General features: G+C 38.5%; 2 protein-coding genes across 2 annotated transcripts; both read right to left on the bottom strand.

Annotated features, from left to right (window-relative positions):
• Positions 1–22,901: 22,901 nt before the first annotated feature.
• LOC142171858 (uncharacterized) lies at positions 22,902–24,011 on the bottom strand. The gene has a single exon (XM_075235563.1). It carries the CDS (start codon positions 24,009–24,011, stop codon positions 22,902–22,904), a length of 1,110 nt encoding a protein of 369 aa, XP_075091664.1.
• Positions 24,012–24,107: 96 nt separating this feature from the next.
• LOC142171857 (uncharacterized) lies at positions 24,108–24,975 on the bottom strand. Its single transcript, XM_075235562.1, has 2 exons — positions 24,736–24,975; positions 24,108–24,659 (listed from the first exon to the last, which is right to left on the bottom strand). The coding sequence occupies exons 1-2, from the start codon at positions 24,973–24,975 to the stop codon at positions 24,108–24,110; spliced, it is 792 nt and encodes a 263-aa protein (XP_075091663.1).
• Between the last annotated feature and the right edge of the window lie 1,390 nt (positions 24,976–26,365).

The following is a 26,365-nucleotide window of genomic DNA, read 5'->3' as shown; positions in this document are numbered from 1 at the left end:
TAAAAAGAAAATAAAAGAAGATGATATTTTATACTTCAATACCACAAAGAGGAGGGGTGATTTGTGTGGTGCCTGATTTTCGCGTGCACTAGATTATCGAATGACTTGGTTCTTCTATGCGTTCCTTACACTACAGTTGCAGAATAATAAAACGCAGAAAGTAAAGAACACAAGGGTTTTACGTGAAAAACACCCGGCTCAAAAGGTAGAAAAAAATACGACCTACTACCCAGTAGGATTTTCTCCAAACACTTCACTACAACTCTGATCCAACAACAAAGTTTACAAACTCTTGCAAACCTAAAGTTTACCTCTAACCCTTGTAGCAACCAACCACAGGCTGTTGCGACTTCTTCAATTTAACTCTAACTTGAACAATACAACTAGAGTTTACAACCTCTTGCAAACCTACGGATTAACTCTAACCCTTATAGCAACACGCCACAGGCTGTTTTAACTACTTCAAGTTAACTTTAACTTGAAAGATACAACTCGGGTACCTAGTACAATTTTCTTCTTAGAAAGCTGAAAGGTACAACTCAAAACACCTACTACACTTTCAACTAGAAATAAAGAAAGACACATAAAACTCTTTATGGAGCTGGTTCTTCAATCTGGTTCGTGTAGCTTCAAGATTGCACTCTTAAATCTCACAGGAATTGCTCACAAAATGCCTTGCTATTTTGCTCTCAATTCGTGCTTAACTTCAGTATGTGTGCATCGCCTGTAAAAGAGAACAAAACCGATATATATAGAGTTAGTAAATAAAGATTAACTAGAAGTCTAATTCTTTACTCTTCCTTGGTAGAAGAGTTCTAGTTATCTTCAACTTCTAACTCTTTTCTTATCTTAGATAGAGTTCTCTTCAAGTAAGGAGTCTTGCTCCTTATCAAATATGCAACCTTTTCGTTTAGGGATTATTAGAAATAACAACTTATACTTATCCCTTTCACGTGCATGCCTTTTGCTTGATTCTGCCCGTCACCTCTATACACTGTCCATGGACATGGTTCATGCATGCGTTCCTTTGTCAATCATCAAAACCAAAACCGCTCAGGTCAACAAATTCCCCCTTTTTTATGATAACAAACTCAATACTTTTCATAAGCATGGAACCTGTTTCAACTCAGTTCAACATCAACACAAAGTTAGACCCCTTTTCATTTACAGTCACAAATCATCAATGACCAGGTTTATTAGGTTATAAATATCACAGCCCAAAGCAAAAGCACACTTTATCTTCCCCCTTTTGGCATCATCGAAAAGTTAAATAATTAAGCTAAGTAACCAGATTTTAGCATATATCACTCATGGCCACTGGGGCTACTTCAAATACAATCATGGATTCAATTTTTCTCTTTATCAATCTAAGGATATTAGCCATCTAAGAAATATCAACAAACAATTAGAGAAAAAGTAGTGAATTTCATTGATTGATAAGATCCTACCACAAAGTATAAGAAAAAATAAAAACATAGAACCATGAAAAAAATACAGATAAATCTCACTTGGGTCACTGGTTACAACTAGGCTTGGGAAGGGTTAAAAATTGGGAAAGACCACGTTCTTGGTTCTTGGCTTGAAGCACTTTCAATATATCTTGAAGAATACTATCATTATTCTCCTTTTACTTTGAAAGCTCACACTTGAGAGAGTCTCTCTCATCCTCTATTTCAGTTAATCATTTCTTCAGCCTTTCAATCTCAGCATCCTTAGCCACTTTCTTCCACTATTTGAGCCTTCTTGCGCCTTTTAGCAGACCTAGTTCTTTTAGACACAATTGAGCCCTCAGCCTCAGCCTCTGTTTCTCGAGAATTCTTTTGAGAAGTTTTTCTCTTTTTGGCACTAGGTGTGAGTACTTCTACATCCTCATATTCATCTTCAAGGACCAGGTTCATCTCCTCAATCAGGACTACTCCACTTGGCTTAGCAGCCATTTTTTTTTTCAAGCGACTTTCTTGGCATTCTCAGCTAAGGCCTTTTTTACATTGGCCTCACTCTGCTTCTACTGGATCCTTTTAGTTCTTCCTCTTGTTGGAGGAGTTGCTACAGGGATAGAAGGAGCACTCTTTCTCTTAGTGGCACCCATGCCCTTTCCTGCAGTCTTTCCAACTTTGTTCTTCTTCTTTTGATTGTAACTATCTGACACCTTTTGCAGCAGATCAGGACACTCATCTATTTTAGCAAGAGAAGGAACTGGTTCATGAAATCGTTTCCTTAACCTAACCAGTCTATCTGCTGCACTTCTATCACCAGAACCATCACCTATCTCATGTGATTCTAGCCCCATACTTTCATTCATAGTCTCTTCATTATCACTTATCTCTTCACTTAATACAATCATTGCTCCAGCTTCTTCAGTCAAACCATCAAGAGTGGGTGAAGGAGATCCATCCACTCTTTCTTCTCCCTTTCCCTTCACATCTATTTCAACACCCTCACTCTTTTTTTTTCATTTTTACCACCAAATTTTCCAGATCGACCAGTTTCTACACCAGCAATCATACCAACCAACACAAACCTATTTTCAAGATTCTCAGCAATTTTAGCAGCAACATCAGAAATATTTAACCCATAAGTTATCTGTTCAGTTTCAGATAAAACTAGTTCTTCCCTCTCAATTACAGACTTGAAGGACTCATCAGATTTTTAGGGTTCTTCTGCTTGACTGGCTTGTAATATCTCACTCAATTTCTTAGTTTGTTCTCTACTGGCCACTGTGTTGCATGCAATCATTTTGATATGCTTTTTCTTGGGGGTTTGGGTGGTTGAAAGTGTGGGTGAAGGTTCTTTGAGTGGTGAGGAAGGGTTCAGAGTTTTTGGGATTCTCATGGGTATTTGTCATTTGATCAGTTCAGAAACTTGAGAGAAATAGAGAGAGTTTTGAGGTTTTGAAGATTTTGATCTTTCGAAAATATTTGAGATAATAGGGTAAGGTCAGATCAATTTAAAAAGGGAAAGCTTGAGTGTATAACGACACCTTTTTAAAGTCTAGAAGTCAAATCACATTGGAAGTTTCAGTTCATGATCCATATGAAGTTATTTCAAATTACGCGGAATGTAGAATGCATACCTTATAAGCTCGATGAACCAGGTTCTTCACTGAAAGTTCTCTTGTGTAAGACTGATTTTTTCCAAGAAAATAAGGATAATATCATTAGACATCAGTGAGATATTTTAGCACATGGCACAAGAGTATACTAATAAAAGCATGACTCTGAGCAATATCTAATCTAATTATTCACAAAATTCACAAATTATCTAGCCAATCATTGAGTTAGAATCGGTTTATTTTAGGTGATCTTAATCATCCCTAATTCTAACTTGTTCCTTTCAAAGTGATCCCTACTCAAAGATTTTGTGAAGATGTCAGCAATTTCCTTATCAGTAGCACAAAATTCCACAGTGATCAAACACTTCTCAAAATTATCCCTTTGAAAATGATGCCTAACATTTGTGTGCTTAGTTGCTTTGTGATAGACCGAGTTCTGGGTCATACTAATTGTACTAGTATTATCACAAAATATGGGGATACAACCTTTGAATACCATATACAGAGTCGGTGGTGCCTTTTAGGTAACTCAAGGTCCTCTTGACAACAGTCAAGTGTGACTCCTTTGGATTTTTCTGAAATCTAGCACAAAGTCCTACACTAAAAACAATGTCAGGTATGCTAGCAGTAAGATATAACAAGGATCCAATCATTCCCCAATACAACTTCTGATCAACAGATGAACCGGGTTCATCCACATCCAATTTTTTGGTTGTTTCTATAGGAGTGTCAATTTCTTTGGAATCTTCTATTTAAAACTTTTTAAAGCAACTCTTTCACATACTTCTGCTGATGGATCTTAGTTACTTTGTTTAATTTTTAAGCCTAAAAAGAAATTAAGCTCACCCATCATACTCATTTCAAATTCACTCCCGATTAGTTTAGCAAATTCCTTACTTAACTTATGAGTAGTTGCTCCAAAGATTATATAATCAGCATATATCCAAACTACCAAGAGATCTTTACCTTTTTCTTTCAATAACAAAGTATTGTCAATTTTACCTCTCTTGTAACCATGCTCAAACAAGAATTTTGACAATTTTTCATACCATGCTCTTGGAGTCTGTTTGAGCCCATAAAGTACCTTGTCAAGCTTGTACACATGATTAGGACATTCCTTGCTTTCAAATCCATGAGGTTGGTTGACAAATACTTCTTCCTTTAGATAGCCATTTAAGAAGGCACTCTTGACATCCATCTGATGGAGAGTGAATTCCATGAAAGCAGCAAAGGCTATAAGAAGTCTAATTGCTTCCAATCTTGTAATTGGAGCAAAAGTATCATCATAGTTTATTCCCTCCCCTTGACTATATCCTTGAACCCCCAATCTTGCCTTGTTCCTTATAATTGTTCGATCTTCGTCAAGCTTATTTCTAAACACCCATTTTGTGCCAATTACTGATTTATACTTGGGTCTTGGTACTAGATGCCAAACTTGGTTGAGTTCATCTTGCATTGTATTCAACCAGTCTGCATCCTGCAAAGCCTTAGCAATATTTTTAGGTTCAATCAGAGATAAAAAAAAAAGCATCAAAGGCACAAAGATTCTTCAAAGAAGATCTGCTTTTGATTCCAGATGTTGGATCAGTAATTATATTCTCAATCGAATGAGAACTTTGATACTTGTAAGGTTTCACAACCAGCTGGCTTCCCCTAGATATTCCTTCAATGTTTTGTTGTTGAGTAACATATTCATAAACAGGTTCCCTAGAGGTTTGAGGATCAAATCCTCTTAGTTTAGTTCCCTCTGTCAAGTTGCCCTGGGTGGAAGGACATGTTCCTTCCTCTAGTGCAGCTTCAGTCTGAGCTGTGGTTTCATTTGAGTTTCTTACCAGCCAAATTGCTTCATCATCATGTTCCTGCCTCTAAAAAAGAATGTTAGTTTCATCAAAACCACATGTACACTTTTTTCTATTATAAGCTTTACTATGTGAAGAATGTCCCAAGAATACTCCCTCATCACTTCTGGGATCAAACTTACCTAGGGAGTCTTTACCATTATTGTGCACAAAGAACTTGCATCTAAATTCCCTAAGATGGGATATATTTGGCTTTCTCCCTTTAAGTAACTCATAGGGAGTCTTCTCAACAAGCGGTCTAGTCATGCACCTATTTATGATGTAAAATGTAGTGTTCACAGCTTCTACCCAGAAACTATGGGGCAGTTTACTAGAAAGAAGCATAGTCCTGTCCATTTCTTCCAATGCCCTATTCTTTCTTTCAACTACTCCATTTTGTTGTGGAGTCCTCAGAGCAGAAAAATTATGATTTATGCCATGCTCATCACAAAATTCAGCAAATTTAGCATTCTTAAATTCAGTACCATGATCAGACCTAATTGATGCAAGTTGATTACCTAGTTGTTTCTGAGTTTTTCTAACAAAAGAAGTGAACATGTCAAATGCTTCATCTTTAGATGTTAAAAACAATGTCCAAGCAAACCTAGAGTAATCATCAACAAGCATCATGACATATCTCTTACCACATCTGCTCAATGTTCTCATTGGTCCATAAAGATCCATATGGACCAGTTCCATTATCCTGGTGGTGCTTACCACTTTCTTGCTTTTAAAAGAGGATCTTACCTGCTTTTCCCTTGCACAAACCTCGCAAACACTATCTTCCTTGAACGTAATATTAGGTAGTCCTATCACCAAATCCTTGGAGACTAGTTGGTTTAGTTGACTTAAACTGGCATGTCCAAGTCTCTTGTGCCAAAGAAGGGGATCATTATCCAACACACTTAAGCAAGTAAGTTCATTTTCTGAAAGTGTGGACATATCTACAACATATATGTTATTCACTCTTTTTCCATGCAAAACTATCTTGTTAGTGGTAAGATTAATCACAAAGCATTTGGTAGATGTGAATGCTACCATGTTTGCTCTATCACACAATTGTGATACACTTATTAGACTGTGCTTTAGTCCATCTATCAAGTCAGCCTTACCTACCTTTCCAACCCCAATGATCTCACCTTTTTCCCATTTTCATAGGAGATATTACCTCATTTAAGGTCCTCAAGTGAAAGGAACTGGTTGTTGCTTCCTGTCATATGCTTTGAGCGGCCACTATCCATGTACCATATTTGGCTGCTCCCCTTCACTTGGACTTGCAAAAGGAAATCAGGGGTTAGTCTTAAGAACCCAAACTAGTTTGGGTAGGATGAATCAACTTCCTTTTAGCCCTACTTGGCAACCTATTTTTCCCTAGAACAAAATTTTTGTTCTTTTGATTTGCCTTTTCTTTCGCAGTGCAATCACTCTTGTAGTGACCAGTGTTTCCACAGTGTGTGCAAATCTTATTCTCAGGGAGTGTTCGGTACTTATTTTTGGGATCCCATTCAGGTGCAGAGTTCCCAAAGCTAAGTCCCTTTATGTTGCTACTATGGTGTTCTTGTAGCCATGAAAATGCATTGGAGGACCTATTCCATTTACATGTTCTATCAAGCTCATGTTTAACCTTTGTTAAGTCCTCTTTCAAAACTCTTACATTTTCTTCCTTTTTGTATAGCTCATCTTTAACCTTCCTTAAGTCATCCTCTAGGTTGAGTTGTATATCACTTGCTATCTCTTTTCCTGTCCCTAACTTTAACTTTGTATTTTCATATCTAAGTTCTAAGACAGCTGTATCAAGTGCATAAACCTGGTTCTTCAAAGCAGTATTTTCCTTTTTAATTTTACAAACGTTTATTTCCAAGTTTTTTGCATTCTGCTTTTAAAAAGTTACACTCTTTTGACAACTGTTGTTTTTTAGAACTTATATTCTTATATTCATCAATTAAAGTTAGCAACAATTTTGATAGTCTATCTTTAGAAAGGAGTTTAATTTTATCCTTAAGGTCCAGAAAACTTATCTTAGATTCTTCATCAGGTTCATCTTCAGATTCTCGAATTGCTATGAGAGCTCGTTTAGCATTATCATCAGTGTCCTCATATGAACTATCTTTCCAAGTAGCAACCATTGCTTTGGATGAACTTTTGTTGTAGTTCTTCTTGTCATGAACCTGTTCCTTCTTTCAGATTTCTCCCTTTTCCACTCGACTTCCCACATAAGACAGTTCTTGATTATGTGGTTCTTTTTACCACATTTGAAGCACCTATCAGTCATATGCAAGTGATCTCTTCTCATCTCCTTCCACAAAGAATAATAGTGATTATTGAATAGTGGTGGCCTAGTGGTGGATTGCTCTTTACAGTTTCCAGGTAGTGCACTAATCTTGATCTTTTCCTAAGGTGTTAGCTTCTTCAAGTATAACCCGCTCTAATACCAATTGTTGTTTTATACTTCAATACCACACAAGATAAGGGGTGATTTGTGTGGTGCCTGATTTTCGCGTGCACTGGATTATCGAAGGACCCGGTTCTTCTATGTGTTCCTTACACTACAGTTGCAGAATAAAAAGTGTAGAAAGTAAAGAACACAAGAATTTTTAGGTGAAAAATACCCGGCTCAAAAGGTAAAAAAACCACGACCTATTACCCAGTAGGATTTTCTCCAAACACTTCACTACAACTCTGAGCCAACAACAAAGTTTACAAACTCTTGCAAACCTAAGGATTACCTCTAACCCTTGTAGCAACCAGCCACAGGCTGTTGTGACTGCTTCAAGTTAACTCTAACTTGAACAATACAACTAGAGTTTACAACCTCTTGCAAACCTCACTTGTTCCAATTACTTTTTCATTCCTCACTTGTCCTGTTTGCGAGTAGATATTCCTCTTTACTGGCGATTCCAATGACTTGATAAGTCCTTACCAGTTTTGGCTCAACTTTCCAGCGTAAATGTTTTTCTGTTCCAGGTTTAAATTTTCGGAGGACATAGTCCCCGACTTTAAAGTATCACATGGTGGCTTTTCGGTTGAAGTATCTTTCAACTCTTTGTGTTGCAGCATAGTTCGAACGAGAGCGATGTATCGTTGTTCCTCAAGTAAGTTCAACCCAATAACCATGGACTTGGAATTAGATTCCTCAGTAGCCTGGGTGAACCTTAGAATATGTTTTCCTATTTCAATTGATATCAACGCTTCTGCACCATAGACGAGAGAAAAATGTGTCTCTCTAGTGCTGGATTTTGTTGTGGTTTGGTAAGCCCATAATACTCCATGCAACTTCTCCGGTCATTTTCCCTTAGCATGTTCTAGCTTCTTTTTAATGTTTTCTATCAGAGTTTTGTTTGTTAATTCAGCTTTTTCATTTGCGCTAGAATGATAGGGAATTAAAGTAATCCTTTTGATTTTCAACCCTTCAAAGAATTGGGTTACCTTGGAGCCAATGAATTATGGTCCGTTATAACATGTTATTTTCTTTGGGACCCCGAATTTACATATGATATGGTCCTAAAAGAAGTTGATCACCTCTCGTTCTTATATTTGCTTGTAAGCTTCCGCTTTCACCTATTTTGAAAAATAGCTAGTCAAAATTAATAGAAAATTTATCTGACCAGGTGTTAGAGGCAATGAGTCTACTATGTCAATTTCCTATTTCATGAATGCCCAGGATGAGATAACCGAGTGAAGGGATTCTACTGGCTGATAGACCGCCTAGGCGTGTTGCCGGCATATATCGCACTTTTGCACAAAAGACTTAGCGTCTTGTTCTATTCTAGATCAATAGTACTTCATGAATTTTTGAACTAATGACTCAAATTCGGAGTGGTTTCCATAGCTACCTTCATATACTTCCCTCATCACTTAATCATTTTCTCCCGGACCTAGGCACTTGGTCTTTGGGCCATGAAATGACGTTCGATACAACTTATCCCCGCCAGCAGTACTCGACTACTTTGGTCCGGAGGGCCAAGAAAGATTTGCTATCCTTGGATAATGTACCATCCTGCAAATAACCCATAATATCATTATGTCAATCTCAAGTTATACTTATAGAATATTCCTCGCTGATGCTAGGGCAGAATGGAGGAGATGCACGATAGAGTCTGGCCTCGATTCTGTGAAGCTAGATGATGAACCAAAGTTAGTAAGGCCTTCCTCCTTCACGTCTGCTTCTTATAGTATATGCGTCATTTTCCATTCTTTGTACCGGGATATCGGCGCTAAGACTGTCACGAGCCAAAATCCATAAAGGCCGGGATGGCGCCAGACACCACTGTCAGGCAAGCCAACAATGAATACTTAAATGGGTTCTCATTTTTTTAATTTTGAAATAATATTTTCCTTCAATTTAAATCGTAAAAAATGAAACTTACAAAATAAATAATAATATCTTAAAAAAACTCCAATACATCACAACTCATAATCATCCCAAAACCCGGTGTCACAAGTGCATGAGCATCAACTAGGAAGGCAAAATAAAACACAACAACTGTTCGGGATATAAATTTGGACAGAAAAGAAAACACAATACTCTCAGGGAGACTCCGTTGATTGCGGATCGTCGTAAAGAATGCAGCTCACCTAAGTCCCTTCCATAATCGCGCCTCTGCTCCCACAAGGCCACTAAACATATATGTACCTGCACAAAAAATGTGCATCACGTGTAGCATGAATACATAAATCAATGCGTACCGAGTAAGTATCCCGCCTAACCCCGAAAAAGTAGTGATGAGGGGACGACTTCGAAACTTACTAGTGGTCCAATAATATCAGGTACAGTAAAGAAGTGAATAAATATGAGACAGAATAAATATATGAAACAAACAAGTATAAAATATGTGGTACAATTTTCCTCTTTACAATTTACTCTAGCTCTCAACTGGCAAGTTCCTTCCGTAATCAGAGCATATATATTTAGATATAGTGGATTTCATTAAAGAGGTTGTCATAATTCAAATCAGGGAAACAAACCCTTAGATACACTGGCTTCTTGCCAAATATTACGCACGATTCCATGAGGATAATATATATATATAGGAAGTGCCGAGGTGTACGACCCGATCCAACATAAAAGTAAACTGTGCACTGCCGAGGGTCGAACGGTGCGAACCATAGATGCATCTATTAACCTGTCGAGGCGAACGGCCCGCTCCCATGAGAGTGTGGTACATAAATCATGCTGAGGCGAACGGCCCGATCCCATAAGAGTGGTAGAAGGAAATACCCCGCTCGCGGATCATACTTGCGACGCGGTCAAATATAAATTTAACATTAAAATCATATCTCTTTCTTGGTTCTTTTCAAGATAAGGGAAATTAAGCTTGTAGCTTTTTAAGAAAATTATCCCGCTCGCGAAACATACATGCGGCGCGGTTACACATAGATTTCTTAAGCTATTATAGCATTACTCAATCCTTTTCGAAATTACGAAGTTCAAATGAACCATTTTAAATCTTCCGTTATTCAATTTCAACTCCTTTCAAGAACATTTAATAAGCAAAATCAATCTCGCTCCCTCTCAAGGCAGACAATAAACATAAATCAATAACAATATCAACAAGGCATGATGTGAGCCTAAAACCTACCCGGACATAGGCATAGCTAGTAGCTACGTACAGACTCTCATAACCTCGTGCGCATGTAGCTCCCACACATAGAAGCACACAATAATTTAGTTTACCTATGGGGTTAATTCCTTCTTACAAGGTTAGAAAGGAGACTTACCTCGCTCCGAAGTTCCATAACCGGCTTCCGAGCCCTTCAAACAACTGGAGTCGATGCACAACACTCCAAAACTAGCCAATGATTATGCAAACCCATCAAAATATGCTCTAATACTCATAATTAATTAATTTTTAATAATTTCTAACCTCGATCGAAAAGTCGATAAAAATCACCCCGGGCCCACGTGCCCAGATTCCAAAAAAATTCGAATATACACTTTACCCATAACCTCACGAACTCAAATATATAGTTTATTCTCAATTCCATGCCCAATTTCGTGGTCAAAATCCAAAAATACCAAATTCTTGGTCTTCTACCAAAAAATCCCATAATTTATACTAATTTCCATGTTTAAATCCTTATACAAACCATGTATTTAACTTATAATAAGTAGGAATCACCTACCTTGGCATTGATGACGAAGAATGAGCTCCAAACTCGCTCCAAGACCGGCTCTCATGGAGAAAATAGGGTGAAAAATGAGCCAAGCCCTCATTTTTAAAGAATACACTACCCAGCCCCGACGTTCGCACCTGCGCTGCCATGGCCGCATTTGCGGTCTCGCACCTGCAGAAATCCCATTGCAGGTGCGGCTCCAACTCAGCCCAACATTCTCGTACTTGCGCTACTCTCTTTGCACTTGCGCCTTCGTAGGTGCGCAAATCTTTCCGCTCCTACGGTTCTGAGCAACCTGCCCCTTCCGCTTCTACGAGCCATTTTCCCGCACCTGCGGCCCTCTTTGCGCATGTGCAGTTACACCAGATGCTCAGTTGCTTCAGCACGTCCCAAAACACATTACGAACATAGTTGGGCCTTCAAATCACATTAAACAATTTCGAAATCATGAATCGCACCCCAATTCAAACTTAATGAACTTTGAAACTTCAACTTCCTCATTCGATGTCGAAACCTATCAAATCACGGCCGATTGCCCTCAAATTTTGTACACAAGTCACATTTGACATTACGGACATACTACAACTTCCGGAATCAGATTTTGACCCTCCGATATCAAAAAGTCCACTTCCGGTTAAACTTCTCAAAAACCTTCAAATTTCTAGCTTTTGCCAAATGACTCCAAAATGACCTACGGACCTCTGAATCCACTTACGGACGCGCTCCCAATACCAGAATCACCATACGGAGCTATGCCCAGACCTGGAATCCCAAACGTACATTGATAACATTGAAATGCACTTCAACCCAAATTTATGAAATTCTTTAAAAATGCCAACTTCCACAATAGGCGCCGAAACGCTCTCGGGTCTTCCAAAACCCGATCCGAATATATGCCTAACTCCGAAATCATCATACGAACCTGGTGGAACCTTCAAATCTCGATTCTGAGATCGTTTACTCAAAAATCCAACCTTAGTCAATTCTTCCGACTTAAAGTTTCTGAAATGAGAATTTTCTTTTCAAATTAACTCTGAACTTCCGAAATTTCAATTCCGACCACGCGTACCAGTCATAATACCTGAAGTGAAGTTGCTCATGGCCTCAAACTGCTGAACGACGCGCTAGAACTCAAAACGACCGGTCAGGTCGTTACATTCTCTCCCACTTAAATATACGTTCGTCCTCGAACGTGCTAAGAGCTGCTGTGGGGTTGTCCAAAATCACTGTTTAATACCTCGTGCACTTACTCGTGCTGCCACAACTCAGTTGAGCACACTAGCTCGAGCCAGTCTGAAGTTTCTCCCTTTTTACTTAGCCAAATAAGCCTTAGAGTCCAATTCCAACATCCGGGATTCTCTGCCAGGCCTGTTCCCATCATACGAATACCGTATCAATCACTACACGATGCACCGATACATGATTGCGTACCTTTGTTGAATTCACACTATGCACTGCATAACTCACATGACCATAATAACATCCTCTGATAACAATAGCCAAAATTCCACGAATCTGATGCTCAGAATGCACCTCATAACATATATAAGTCTTGTTCCAACTCTTGCAATACCGCCACGACGGAAGAGATGTATAGAAATTCATAACCAACTGCAAAGTCAACAAATAATTGAATCTCTCCCTTTGACTAGAATCATCATCCCATTATGAACCAAATAATGGTATTTGCTCTTTAATATAATTCATATAATCCGATCGCACTGATCCCAGATCCAAAAATCTCGTCTCACCCAGTATAAGCTGCTCAGGCAACAAGCCACCCCACACATGACCAAAAGTCTCATATGATGCCGCAATGTGCCACTAAGCTACAAACTCGAACGTGATACATAAGGAAAACGAATCTCTGGAAGGGACTACTCAACCCACACAACTAATTAGACAACCGAAAAGGTGTTATGAACCTTCCCCAGAAAATGGAAAACAAAACACACGAAAATAGATATAGGGGACTTTAATCAACATCCCCAGTGTTGCGGCGTGCAACCCGATCCACACAACATACCCATGGCGGCGTGCCACCCGATCCACACATAAAATCTACATAAAGAGATACTTACTGAGCTAGAATGCTCATTACTACAAAATACTTGAATATCGGCCACAAGCACGCTAAGTGCATAATACCATCCCTGGGGAGACAGATAGCGCCATACGTTACAAAACTCAAGCACAACTAACGTGCGATATATGATTTGAATCTCGAGAGCCATCCTGCTCACACAACACCATCGTTATGAGGAACCTCAATACATAAGAAATTTACGAAGTCGTTTCACGACTCATACGGCATAATATAGTATTACATGAAATAGCCGATGATGAAATGACATCCAACGTCCGAATACTCCTCCATAAGGAGCGTTATGCTGAAATGAACACATCCGGCCTGATATAGAGCCCATATTCATATTTAAATCCATCCATAGACCTCAAGCCGATTTTGATTGCACCGTACTAGGCTAATAACCTTTCAAGGATCGATAATAACCCTTTTTCCCATAACACACAAGAACAACCATCATAATCGGAACAAACTTCCACACTCCACAACCAAGTGAACTGAGCGCCCTCCAGGCATAAATTCTCGAATCGGCGATATTACCACAATCTTCATACTTGGTTTCAATCTTCACTCAATCAAGTGACTACATGTCACTCTTACACAATCTTTCCGTGGGACATGCTCCCACGACCTTCCACACTAGGTAACAAGTCTACACATCTATACCACCGGTCACACTAATGTTGTAAAGCATATCAAGAACCCGCAATCAGTATGCAAAGCCTCTTACACAGGACACCGATCTCAGGTGATGCTGGAGACAATACCAGCTTATTCTAAACATATAAATTCCTTTTCTTGCTCATCCGAGATCGTGATATCCTTGTCAATACCGAATTGCAACCTCAATCCCTAATCTTTCAAATTCCATGCCGCTCACCGTACATATCTTACCAATACGCGATGACCAAAGAATTGCATCATAGCTCCTAAACCACTAATAATATACACACTTCACTTTGTAGAAACGTTTCACTTTACTCGTTTTAGGAGAATCATTGCAACACATGACTGAATTATCATAACCGTAGAACACAAAAATCCTCAAGTAGTGGTCTAAATCACCATAACCCTTCTGAGATCCGCCTACACATAACAGGTCAAAATACTCGAATGCATCCAAATAAAATCAACGGAGGCCGTCAAGCCTTGCACGTCCCGCCACAAATCACATGCATAATATAATCACGCTGGAGGAACTGATCACTACCACCATCATGCCAATTCAATCATGGCTAACCGATCCGACTTCTTCTAACTTATCCTAAACTTGTCTTAGAAATAATAATAATAATAATAATAATAATAACTCCGGTCAACATATAACGAACTCAATCCGCATTTATCCTGAATGGCGTTGAATCACGAGACCATGTTGTCTCAAATCCCATGAACCATCTCATACCCTCTTTATGCCCATATTCGCATCTTCAACTGGTACACCCATTCTGATAATTTCTCTATGAGTCTGAAGTTATTTTCTCTCATTCCTCCAATATACACCACAGACCGAAGGCAACATAGAACACTCCAAGACCCTTTTTATAATCTGCAAAAGCTCGATACTCAACCATACTACTGGCTCAAAATCCTTAGGCACCGCACTCAATTTTTTTTTTTGAACCCACTAGAATCATTGCTGCGAGTCATCCACTCTGACCTGGTCCCGAATATAATCAACTATAAGGCTCTTCTAGCACACGAACACTCTCTCAATAAGCACCCAACTGAATCATTTTTCTTCTACATCACATCTACATGAAACATAAACTCTGAGTCTTCCCAAAGCCTGAATATGAATCGATAAGGCCAATTATAGCACACATTCCTCAAATTCTTTGCCCAAATCACCATTGATGACCCTCTTCCTTAGTTATAATATCCCACCAATATGCCAATAATCAGAAATCTCACAATCAGCCGACCATGCAATCCAACCGTAGGCGGTGGAACTCTCCCACTTAGCTTGAATCTACTATTACATAACTCTAGAACCCGCCATGATTATTTCTTCATCGTTGAACTGATCTTGCACAACAAACTCGCCAAATTCCTCGAAATCCTTCCATTTGACCTTTCATGAACACTCTGAAGCACTAACCACATTCATATATTCGACCTCTTGCCGGATAACCAGTAGAATTCTTTTGTGACATCCCCATCAACACCACGCAACCGCTAACCTGCTCACAAGAGATAACCCACCTATGAAAATTCCATGCCGACATCATCCAATGCCGCTGCACTAGGTACAATAACTACGAAATCAGTAGCCCATCTTGCTCGTGCTCATTCACCAGTTGTACAGGTTCGTTCACTCCTCATGGACATAAACTAAAGGTGCGACAATACATTCTAATCCACATTCATGTTGTATCCTTCTTCATATCAAGCAACTCCATGTTGTCACACCCAATCTTCCTCAATGTAGCAGCCAATATTTCAAATTAAGTCCGTAAACCTAGTCACGGTCCACCATGAATCCCAAATCACTCTAAACTTTCTCAAGGTGTGTAGTCATCCTACCACAGAACCCATATACTACCCTGCCCCAAAGGCAAATCGAAGAAAATTATAACACCGGCAAACTTAACACATTCAATCAAGGACGACGACACCACACCTTGGATGAAGATTCCAACACTAGAAAATACCAAGCCTCGTTACTCCATCAACCCAAATCTGGACATTTATAGGCCAATTGTTTTTCCTCCGCCGAAAAAAGATACTGAATCTCGGAACCATGCACTAAGTAAACCTCCTTCCAAGTTATTCACTGCCCTGACACACAGGCAAGAATCCTACCATCACATCAATACTGTGCGACAACAACTCTTGAGCACCATAGCAACCTGTGCATAACCTCAAAGCTCTCAGAAGTAGAGCTATTGAGCTGAAATGATAGAATATCCTTTCACAAGGTGACGACAATAGCCCAATCAACTACGTAGGGAGAAACATCCCGCACCACATCTGTAGTACCATTACAATTCCTCAATTACCGATTTATAACTAGCGTTTCACGTCGCATAAGATTGAACCTAGTGCTCTGATATCATGTTGTCAGGACCCAAAATCTATAAAGGTCGTGATGGCATCGGGCACCACTGTCAGGCAAGCCAACAATGAATACTTAAATGGGTTCTCATTTTTGTTACTTTTGAAATCATATTTTCCTTCAATTTAAATCGTAAAAGATGAAACTTACAAAATAAATAATAATATCTTTAAAAAAACTCCAATACAGCACAACTCATAATCATTCCAAAACCCGGTGTCACAAGTGCATGAGCATCAACTAGGAAGGCAAAAAAAAAAATAATAACTGTCCGGGATACAAAATTGGACAGAAGTGAAAATACAATACTTTGAGGGAGACTCCGTTGGCTGCGGATCGTCGTAAAGAATGCAGCTTACCTAAGTCCCTGCCATAATCGCGCCTCTGCGCCCACAAGGCCGCTAAACATATGCGTACTTGCACAAAAATATGCAGCAAGTATAGCATGAGTACGTAAATCAATGCGTACCTAGTAAGTATCCCACCTAACCCCGAAAAAGTAGTGACGAGGGGTCGACTTCGACACTTACTAGTGGTCCAATAATATTAGGTACAGTAAAGAAGTGAATTAAAATGAGACAGAGTAAATATATGAAACAAACAAGTAAAAAATACATGGTATAATTTTCCTCTTTACAATTTACTCAAGCTCTCAACTGGCAAGTTCCCTCCGTAATCGGAGCATATATATTTAGATATAGTGGATTTCATCAAAGAGGTTGTCATAATTCAAATCAGGGAAAAAACCCTAAGATACACTGGCTTCTTGCCAAATATTATGCATGATTCCATGAGGATAATATATATATATATAGGAAATGCCGAGGCGTACGACCCGATCCAACATAAAAGTAAATTGTGCACTGCCGAGGGTCGAACGACGCGAACCATAAGTGCATCTATTAACATGTCGAGGCGAACGGCCCGCTCCCATGAGAGTCTGGTACATAAATCCTGAAGAGGCGAACGACCCGATCCCATAAGAGTGGTAGAAGGAAATACCTCGCTCGCGAATTATACGTGCGATACGGTCAAATATAAATTTAAGGAATCTCCCCGCTCGCGGATCATACTTGTGATACGGTCAAATATAAATTTAACATTAAAATCATATCTCTTTCTTGATTCTTTTCAAAATAAGGAAAATTCAGCTTGTAACGTTTTTAAAAAATTACCCCGCTCGCGAAACATACATGCGACGCGGTTACACATAGATTTCTTAAGCTATTATAGCATTACTCAATCCTTTTCGAAATTACGAAGTTCAAACGAACCATTTTAAATCTTACATTATTCAATTTCAACTCCTTTAAAAAATATTTAATAAGAAAACTCAATCTCGCTCCCTCTCAAGGCAGACAATAAACATAAATCAATAACAATATCAACAAGGCATGATGTGATCCTAAAAACTACCCGGACATAGGCATAGCTAGTATCTACGTACAGACTCTCGTCACCTCGTGCGTACGTAGCTCCCACACATAAAAGCACACAATAATTTAGTTCACCTATGGGGTTAATTCCCTCTTACAAGGTTAGAAAGGAAACTTGCCTCGCTACGAAGTTCCATAACCGGCTTCCGAACCCTTCAAACAACTAGAGTCGATGCACAACGCTCCAAAACTAGCCAATGATTGTGCAAACCCATCAAAATATGCTTTACTACTCATGATTAATCAATTTATAACAATTTATAACCCCGATCGAAAAGTCGATAAAAATCACCCTCGGGCCTATGTGCCCGGATTCCAAATATTTTCGAAGATAAACTTTACCCATAAACTCACGACTCAAATATATAGTTTATTCTCAATTCCATGCCCAATTTCGTGGTCAAAATCCAAAAATACCAAATTCTAGGTCTTCTACCCAAAAAAACCCACTTTATACTAATTTCCATGTTTAAATCCTTATACAAACTATATATTTAACTTATAATAAGTGAGAATCACCTACCTTGGCATTGATGACGAAGAATGAGCTCCAAACTCGCTCCACGACCGGCTCTCATAGAGAAAATGGGGTAAAAAATGAGCCAAGCCCTCATTTTTAAAGAACACACTGCCCAGCTCCGACGTTCGCACCTGCGGTGCCATGGCCGCATCAGGAAATCCCATTGCAGGTGCGCCTCCAGCTCGGCCCTACATTCTCGCACCTACGCTACTCTCTTCGCACATGCGCCTTCACAGGTGCGCAAATCTTTCCGCTCCTGCGGTTCTCAGCAGCCTGCCACTTCTGCTTCTGCGAGCCATTTTCCCGCACCTGCGGCCCTCTTCAAGAAGGTGCGGTTACACCAGATGCTCATTTGCTTCAGCCCTTCTTCAAATTCTAAATTCTAATCGTTAACCACCCGGGGCCCTCGGGACCTTACCCAATTATACCAACACGTTCCAAAACACATTACGAACTTAGTCGAGCCTTTAAATCACAACAAACAACGTCAAAATCATGAATCGCACCCCAATTCAAACTTAATAAACTTTGAAACTTCAACTTCCTCATTCGATGCCGAAACCTATCAAATCATGCCCGATTGCCCTCAAATTTTGCACACAAGTCACATTTGACATTACGTACCTACTCCAACTTCTGGAATCAGATTCCGACCCCCGATATCAAAAAGTCCACTTCCGGTCAAACTTCTTAAAAACCTTCAAATTTCTAGCTTTTGCTAAATGACTCCAAAATGACCTACGGACCTTCGAATCCACTTTCGGACGTGCTCCCAATACCAGAATCACCATATGGAGCTATTTCCAGACTCGGAATCCCAAACGGATATTGATAACATTGAAATGCACTTCAACCCAAATTTATAAAATTCTTCCAAAATGCCAACTTCCACCATAGGTGTCGAAATGCTCTCGGGTCATCTAAAACTCGATCCGGACTTATGCCCAAGTCCAAAATTATCATACGAACCTTAGTCAATTCTTCCAACTTAAAGCTTTTGAAATGAGAATTTTTTTTTAAATCAACTCTAAACCTCCGAAATTTTAATTCTGACCATGCGTACCAGTCAAAATACCTGAAGTGAAGTTGCTCATGGCCTCAAACTGTTGAATGACGCGCTAGAGCTGAAAACGACCGGTCGGGTCATTACAAAGACCATGCTTAAGTATTTTTTCATCCGTTCCTCTTTGGCTTGGTAAATACCGAGGACCTAGTTTACTTCTAGGTTTGAATCGCATATACCTCTCTGACCTAGTGTCGGCCAAAGGCATTAGTTGTAATAATTTCTATTTAGGATCTGCCCCCTGCTATGTTTTGCCCAGTTGCTACAAACAGAGAACTCATTTCTCGGGCCACTAGTTGCTCTCCTCGTGTTTGTTCTTTTCCCCATGGGATAGGAAACTACACAACTTGGTGGAAAGTTGACGGGATCGCCCGCATAAAGTGGAGCCATGGCCTTCCCAGGATGATGTTTTAAGACATTTCTCCATTCATAAAGTCGAGTGACGTATCTTGGATTATTCCTCGAGCATAAATCGACGATTTGATCTCCCCTAGGTCATCTTGCTAGCCATGTTGAACTCGACCAGTAGCTTTGTGAAAATTATCTTATCAACTAGCTGCATTTTTGTGAAAATTATTTAGCTCTTATCAATTAGCACATGCTTAAATTTTGAATCTAACACACGAAGGGAGATTACTAGTGCATCATTATGTGGATACGAGAGCCTGTTACAGTCCTAGCTATTGAAAGTTATTTAATTATTCTCCGAGCAATATTAATATCTCTCTCCGGGAGAAATGGAGACCTTTGTCTTTTTGGAGGCTGAATAGGTAAATTGCTGACCGTTTCTCCACCAAATATCATGTGGATTGTCTGTTTTGTTGATGGTGGTTTCCTTGGTACCTTGTCATTTCGGTTTCTGCCCAGTTTTTGCTTGGCCCCGTCACTGAGGAATTCCTTCAACTACTCAGCTCTAAGTATCTCCGCCGCTACGGCTCACAGATGCTTATAGTTCCGGTCAAGTGCCTATGAGTGTTGTGAAAATTACACCATAGGTCCTCGTTCCTTATGTTGGTGTTGGGGCGGATCTCTTGTGGGAACCTTTTAACGGACCCAATACTAAAATTATATTCGGATAGCCTTGTGGTCCGCAGATCCCTTGGTGGTGGCCTGGAGGGCCCCGTCACGTCTCTCCTAACCAGCCCCATTTACTCGTGATAGGCTCTAGTCTCGAGCTCGGTCCCTATTGTCGAAGGGATGAGTATGGTTTGAACCCACCCCTCAAATTCCTCTATCAGAATTCTAGTATGCCTTTAAGCCTTTCTTGGAAGCGACCTGTCACTTCGATCGGCACTGGAACTGTAAGTTAATTTTTTATTTGAATCTTTGTTGTATACCCGTGGTTCACTTTGTTCCAAGTTTTAGAGCCCGTTTGAGTTGCCTTAAAAAAATGGCTTTTCACCAGAAATAGCTTTTAAGCCAAAAAAGCAATAAGTTTGAGTTGCCCAATTTAATGCTTTTGGCTTGTTTTAAGCAACTTTAAAACTTATTTTAAGCACTTTTTGACTTTGCCAAACACTGAAAAAAGTGAAAAGAGCTTAAAAGTTGAGTTGACCAGTTTAAAAGCCAATCCAAACACCCTCTAAGCAGAGAATCCCCCAGGCTTTCCTTTAATTTTCACAAAGCATCAGAGCTATTTGGGTTCAAACTATCAGCAAAAGTCACTGCAACCTAATCCTCCGGTATTATGGGCAACATCATTCTTTTATGTTGGAATATCTCCATAATTATTCGAAGAAATTCACCCTCATGTTGCTTTATTGTGAAGATATACTCCATATGGGTTTCTATCTTCCGAGCCCCCGCACAAGTCATCACGAAAACATCAAGTTAAAGCTCTTTTTGTGAGCTGTTGGCCAAATTTCTTGAGCATGGTGGATTCAATATCGACTAGCTGTAATTTATTTCCATTGATACTGGTCGTATAGGCTACCACGTGCTCAAGCGGATCTATTTTTCCGTCATATCTTTGATATATCTTGCATTTTGAAGCTTTTCAGGATGACCACCAGAGCCGCACTCGATTTAAATAGTAGCTTTATATACTTTTTAATATTTGAGCCCTTGAAAAAGGTGGGTCCCCAGGTATCTGATCCATTCGGGCGCGTATGTCTTGCACAAAGCTAAGGATGCAAAAGGATCAAGACGATATCACAACTGCCTATCCCTATAGACAACGCCAAATTATTTACCGAAAAAATAGTTATTCTGCTTTAACAGTTATTTTGATAAAGAAGGGAGGCTAAAGGCAAGTGAAGTGTGATTGATCCAAAATTCTTTATCTTTTAGTGTGATTCATATAACACGTACGAAAGCTAAGATAAAAGTTATAGCAATGAAAAACAAGGCAAGAGTTCAAGAAAATACAAGAGCGAGCTTTGTGTATTTGCAAGTGTTCTCCTAGAGAGATGATACAAAAAGGGAGAGATGTCTTTGAGAGATGATAATCCTATTTGGATTCTTTGAGAAGCTATTTGTACGAAACAAGAAAGCACCTTTTTTGTGACAAGACCCTTCGACAATACAAAAAAAGACTATTGAAAAGTTGTGTCTAACTCGACATAGAGATCGATGATGGCTAATGCCATAGGGTTGGTGAGTTGGCGCTCAAGTTGGCACCGGGGTCAGGACCAAAGAAAAAGATCCATTGGGCTCGATGCCATTGCCCAACAGGTCAATGATGGACTTGATCATTCCGAGGCGGCTTCTTCTGAAGCCCCCAACTGGGGCCACCAACCGCAATACCCCGAGTGCTTGACTTCTACTGGGTCACAACTTTCACGTGTCATATCCCCGTTGATCCATCTAATGGTTCCGAATTTGCACCCCTTATAATATCGGCTAAAAGTGAATTTATCCGTCGCTAATTCCTATTTTTAATAATGCAATGTCACGTTCACATGGCATGTAAATGAAGGACAAAATTAATTTCGGCAAATTTTCCATTGAATGTCTTGCAGCGCACATACTTGGGTGTCTTTTGCAAGCTCTGAGCCTGCTTCTTTAATTGAATTATGTGATGCTGCTACTTTAGTAATTCTGTTGGTGCCTCTAATTACATGATAATAACAATCTCATTTGTGTATTTGATAATCTGGAAGAGTAACCTTCTACAAACAATTTAAGTACTACAAAGATATTTTACATTGTTAATGCTGGGGTTACACTTCTCGGATAATTTTATATTGTTAATATATGTAATATTCTACCAACAATTAAAGTAACCTCGCGAATAATTTGTATGAGGGAAGATGCATGAAGATATTGTCTACGAGAGAGCAGTGGCGGAGCCAGAATTTATACAAAGGGGTGTCAAGATCTAAAGAAGAAACCAAGAAAAATGATTCTACTAGTGAAATAACAAGAACAACAAACTTTTTTTCCCGTCATACCACAATTTTCCTCATATGGTGAATCTAGCAGAAAGCTAGATAGACACTAAACAAATAAGTTGACAATTCTTGAACTGCCCAAAACATTGGGAACAAACACATACCAACGAACTTGAGAAAGCAGACAATGGTAGGTTCAAAGGAAGACACCATTTTTTAAAATTCATCTTAGTTAAGAAGCAGTACAGGGAAAAAGAGAGAACAAATCAAGAAGATTCAGCACATCAGATAACACACACCCAACAAACTATTACAAGCAAAAGTTGTGACAAAAAGCATGTAACTCTACCTTAGAAGCAAAACCAAAGTTACCACAGCCTAAAGCAAAACAATATTATATTATTACAATTGTACTCGACGAGGTTTCATTTCTTGAAATATTTTTATAATATCATCATTAGATATAGTACTAAATACATCTTTTTCTACATAAGGCACCAAACAACCACTCAAAAATTCATCATTCATTCGATTTCGCATGTCATTCTTGATAAACTTCATTGCTGAAAAAGCTCTTTCAAGCGATGCAGTGACAACTGGCAAAAGCAAAGAAAATTTCACCAAGCATAATACAAGAGGGAAGTTTAAATTCTTCTTTGTCTGAACCAATTTTCTTGAAAGATCACAAAGTCCATTCAAATTGGAGAACCTTTCATCAATATCACGGACATCAATAATGTATGTCGCAAGTTGATTCTCAAGAGCACCCATACTAACTTCATCAAAGTCATCAGGATATAATTTAGCCATTTTCATGATCTTCTTGATGTCAAAACTAGAAAATGAGTCAATTGGATTCAAATAAGCAACTCTATGAAGCAAATTAGTAGTCACTTCATCAAAACGACCATTGAGTTCTTGAATTTGCCAATCAATAATCTTACAAAATACATCAACACGATAATGATGCAAAATAGTATGATCGATAGATTTACGTCGTGATCTTAAAGAGTTAACGTATGGCTCATCAAAATTAGGTATCAAAATGCCATACTTGATACTAAATGTAGATACTTTTTCAATAAGTGAATCACAATCATATTCTCTTAAACTTTGCAACCTTCTCTTTGCTACTTCTACAAGTAGCATGGCATTTACAATATCTTGCTCCTTTTTTTGTAAGCATTTATTTAGCTTATTTGTGATTGCTAAAACATCTACCATCAAATACAACATGAATGCAACCTCAAATGTTTGACAAGTTTTGATATATTCCATTGTCTTGGCTCTGTCATCCATCAAACGTGCATCAACAACAAGTGCTTCAAGAACATCAAGAATAGAGCCAAACATAAGAATAATTTTTTTAAAAGATTTATAATGAGATCCCCAATGAGTATCACAAGCTCTTGAAAGATCAAGTTCTTGATTCAAGCCTCTACCAGTTTTAAGCTCACCCATATCTAACGCCTCTTCAATTCTTTCCTTTTCAGATTCTCGAAATTCATCCATACGCTTAAAAGAAGATCCCAACACATTCAAAATATTTGAGACCAAAACTACAAGTTCTCCTACTTGAATACATTTTTTTGAAACCGCAACAAGAGTTTATTGAAGTTGGTGAGAAAAACAATGAATAGAGTGAGCTGATCTACTTTCTTGCCTAATCAACATTTTAAGGCCATTGAGCTCACCTTGCATATTGCTTGCTCCATCGTAACATTTCCCACGAACATATGATAGACTTAAGGAATATTTAGCAATTAAGTCAATAATTGCCTTCTTTAGAGATGAAGCACACGTATCTTTGACATGAACAATATCAACAAGTCGCTCCACCACAAATCCCATTCTATCAACATATCGTAAGACAATAGCCATTTGCTCCTTTCGCGACACATCAAAAGATTCATTAACTAATAAGAAAAAGTAGTCACCATTTAATTCTTTAATGATAGCTTTAACTGTTTCCATTTTACAAGCAGTCACAATGTCTTTTTGAATCATTGGAGAAGTCATCTCATCATTTTGAGGAGCATATTCCAATACATAATCATAAATTTTATCACATTCTTTTGCATACCATGAGAGAATTTTAAGAAAATTACCCTTGTTAAATGATGTTTTAGATTCATCATGACCCCGAAATGTAAATCCTTGCTTCAAAAGAAGTCTTACGACATTAACCGAAGTAGTTAAGTGAATCCAGTAATCATGCTTAACTTGATCAGATTACATCTACGCATTTCCTTTTTGCTTGGTTATGAAAGCTACTTGTCCCACCAACATGCTTATCAAAGCTCTTCTTTTTATTCCAACTCCTAAACCCTATGCTCGAAAATACATCACCTCCACCTTGATGAATGTTATCGTCTTTAAACAAATAACAACTCAAACAATATGCTGCATCGTTACTTATACTATACTCCAACCACCCATGATAATCAACAAACCATTTAGGATTAAAACGACGCATTACACCTTAAAAATATGTTTGAGGAAAGTTATGTTCTCGAGGTTGACAAGCACCTCTCTGAATGTATGCTCTTCTAATCACATCGCGGAGGTTTGGATGGTAGTCCAAGATTTGAGTTCTTTGTGCCGGATCAGAGTTTAAAATTTCAAGATTAATTTGTTGTTTTTTAGAAGAATGTAGTGGTACTTCCGATTGGTTGGCATCTTCTTCCAGGTTAGATTGATTATTAGTGACCAAATTTGATTTTGGTACTACATCTTCTTCCAAATTAGATGGATTATGAGCGGCCAAACTAGATTTTGGTACTTTACAAAAAAACTGCTTCATTGATTTCTGATTCTGAATTATAAAATAAAATTTAATTAGAAGAAATACAAGTAATAATTTTTATAAAATATCACAATTCACAGTTATAACAACTGTCAATTCACAGTTATAGGAAATACAAGAAATACAAGTAGTATTTTGTTTCACTAGAATTAATCTTTTTTGTCCTCCATTAATTTATTCTAGTGAAAGTTATACTCTTATAGAAAAATATTTCCAAACTTCTAAAAAGAAAGGGGCAAAGAAATAGAGTAAAGGAACTTACCGTGGCTGCCATGACCAATGGCGAAGAAAGATCGACCAACACCAATGTCTTGCAATTTTCAAAGATGACTAACGAGAGAATATGAGCCGTGAGAGATGTTCCTTTTGAGTTTTGAAATTAGGGATTTATTTACCAATTGCCCTCGTGTCATGTTGTTTATTAATTAATTTTTTAAAAATATTCAGTAACTTTTGACACCCCTTAACCATTACGCTAGATATTTGTCTTGTGTCAAGGGTTGTCAACTCATTGTATATATATAAACCTATCCGTAGAATGTAATTTTCCGGCGAAGGGGTTGACACCCCTCGGATAATTGTTATCAGTTTTAAGGTTAAATAAGAACCTAAATTGAGAAAATTACTATGCGAAAGTTTAAAATTAGAAATCAAAAAATAAGGAGGTGGAACTCGAGGATCATGATGTGATTATGAAAGCTGATTTGAGATTGGGCAAGTGCATAATCTTGGTTTAGATTTCGATAATGACATGAAGATGACTATGTAGATGAGCCGTGCATAAAGTTTCAATTATGATGTTTTTACTTTTTCTTTTGAAGTCCATTATGATTTTAATTAATTTCTTTTCTGTGGTTTTAATGGAACTCTACTTTATTTATCGCAATTAATTTCTCCTATTATCAAAAATCAGGAAGGTCTTGGAACGTAAGGTACAACTCTCCAAACGAGATAACGCAGATAAAGGATACCATTACTAGTCCAATTGATACTTTCATTTGTCTCGACTGCTCTAACAATACCACAATATCAATTTACGAAATACTATATCAAATCTCAT

The sequence above is a fragment of the Nicotiana tabacum genome, chromosome 17 (assembly GCF_000715075.1).
Source record: "Nicotiana tabacum cultivar K326 chromosome 17, ASM71507v2, whole genome shotgun sequence".
In the NCBI taxonomy this organism is placed as follows: domain Eukaryota; kingdom Viridiplantae; phylum Streptophyta; class Magnoliopsida; order Solanales; family Solanaceae; genus Nicotiana; species Nicotiana tabacum.
This window is presented reverse-complemented; position numbering and strand designations above follow the sequence as displayed.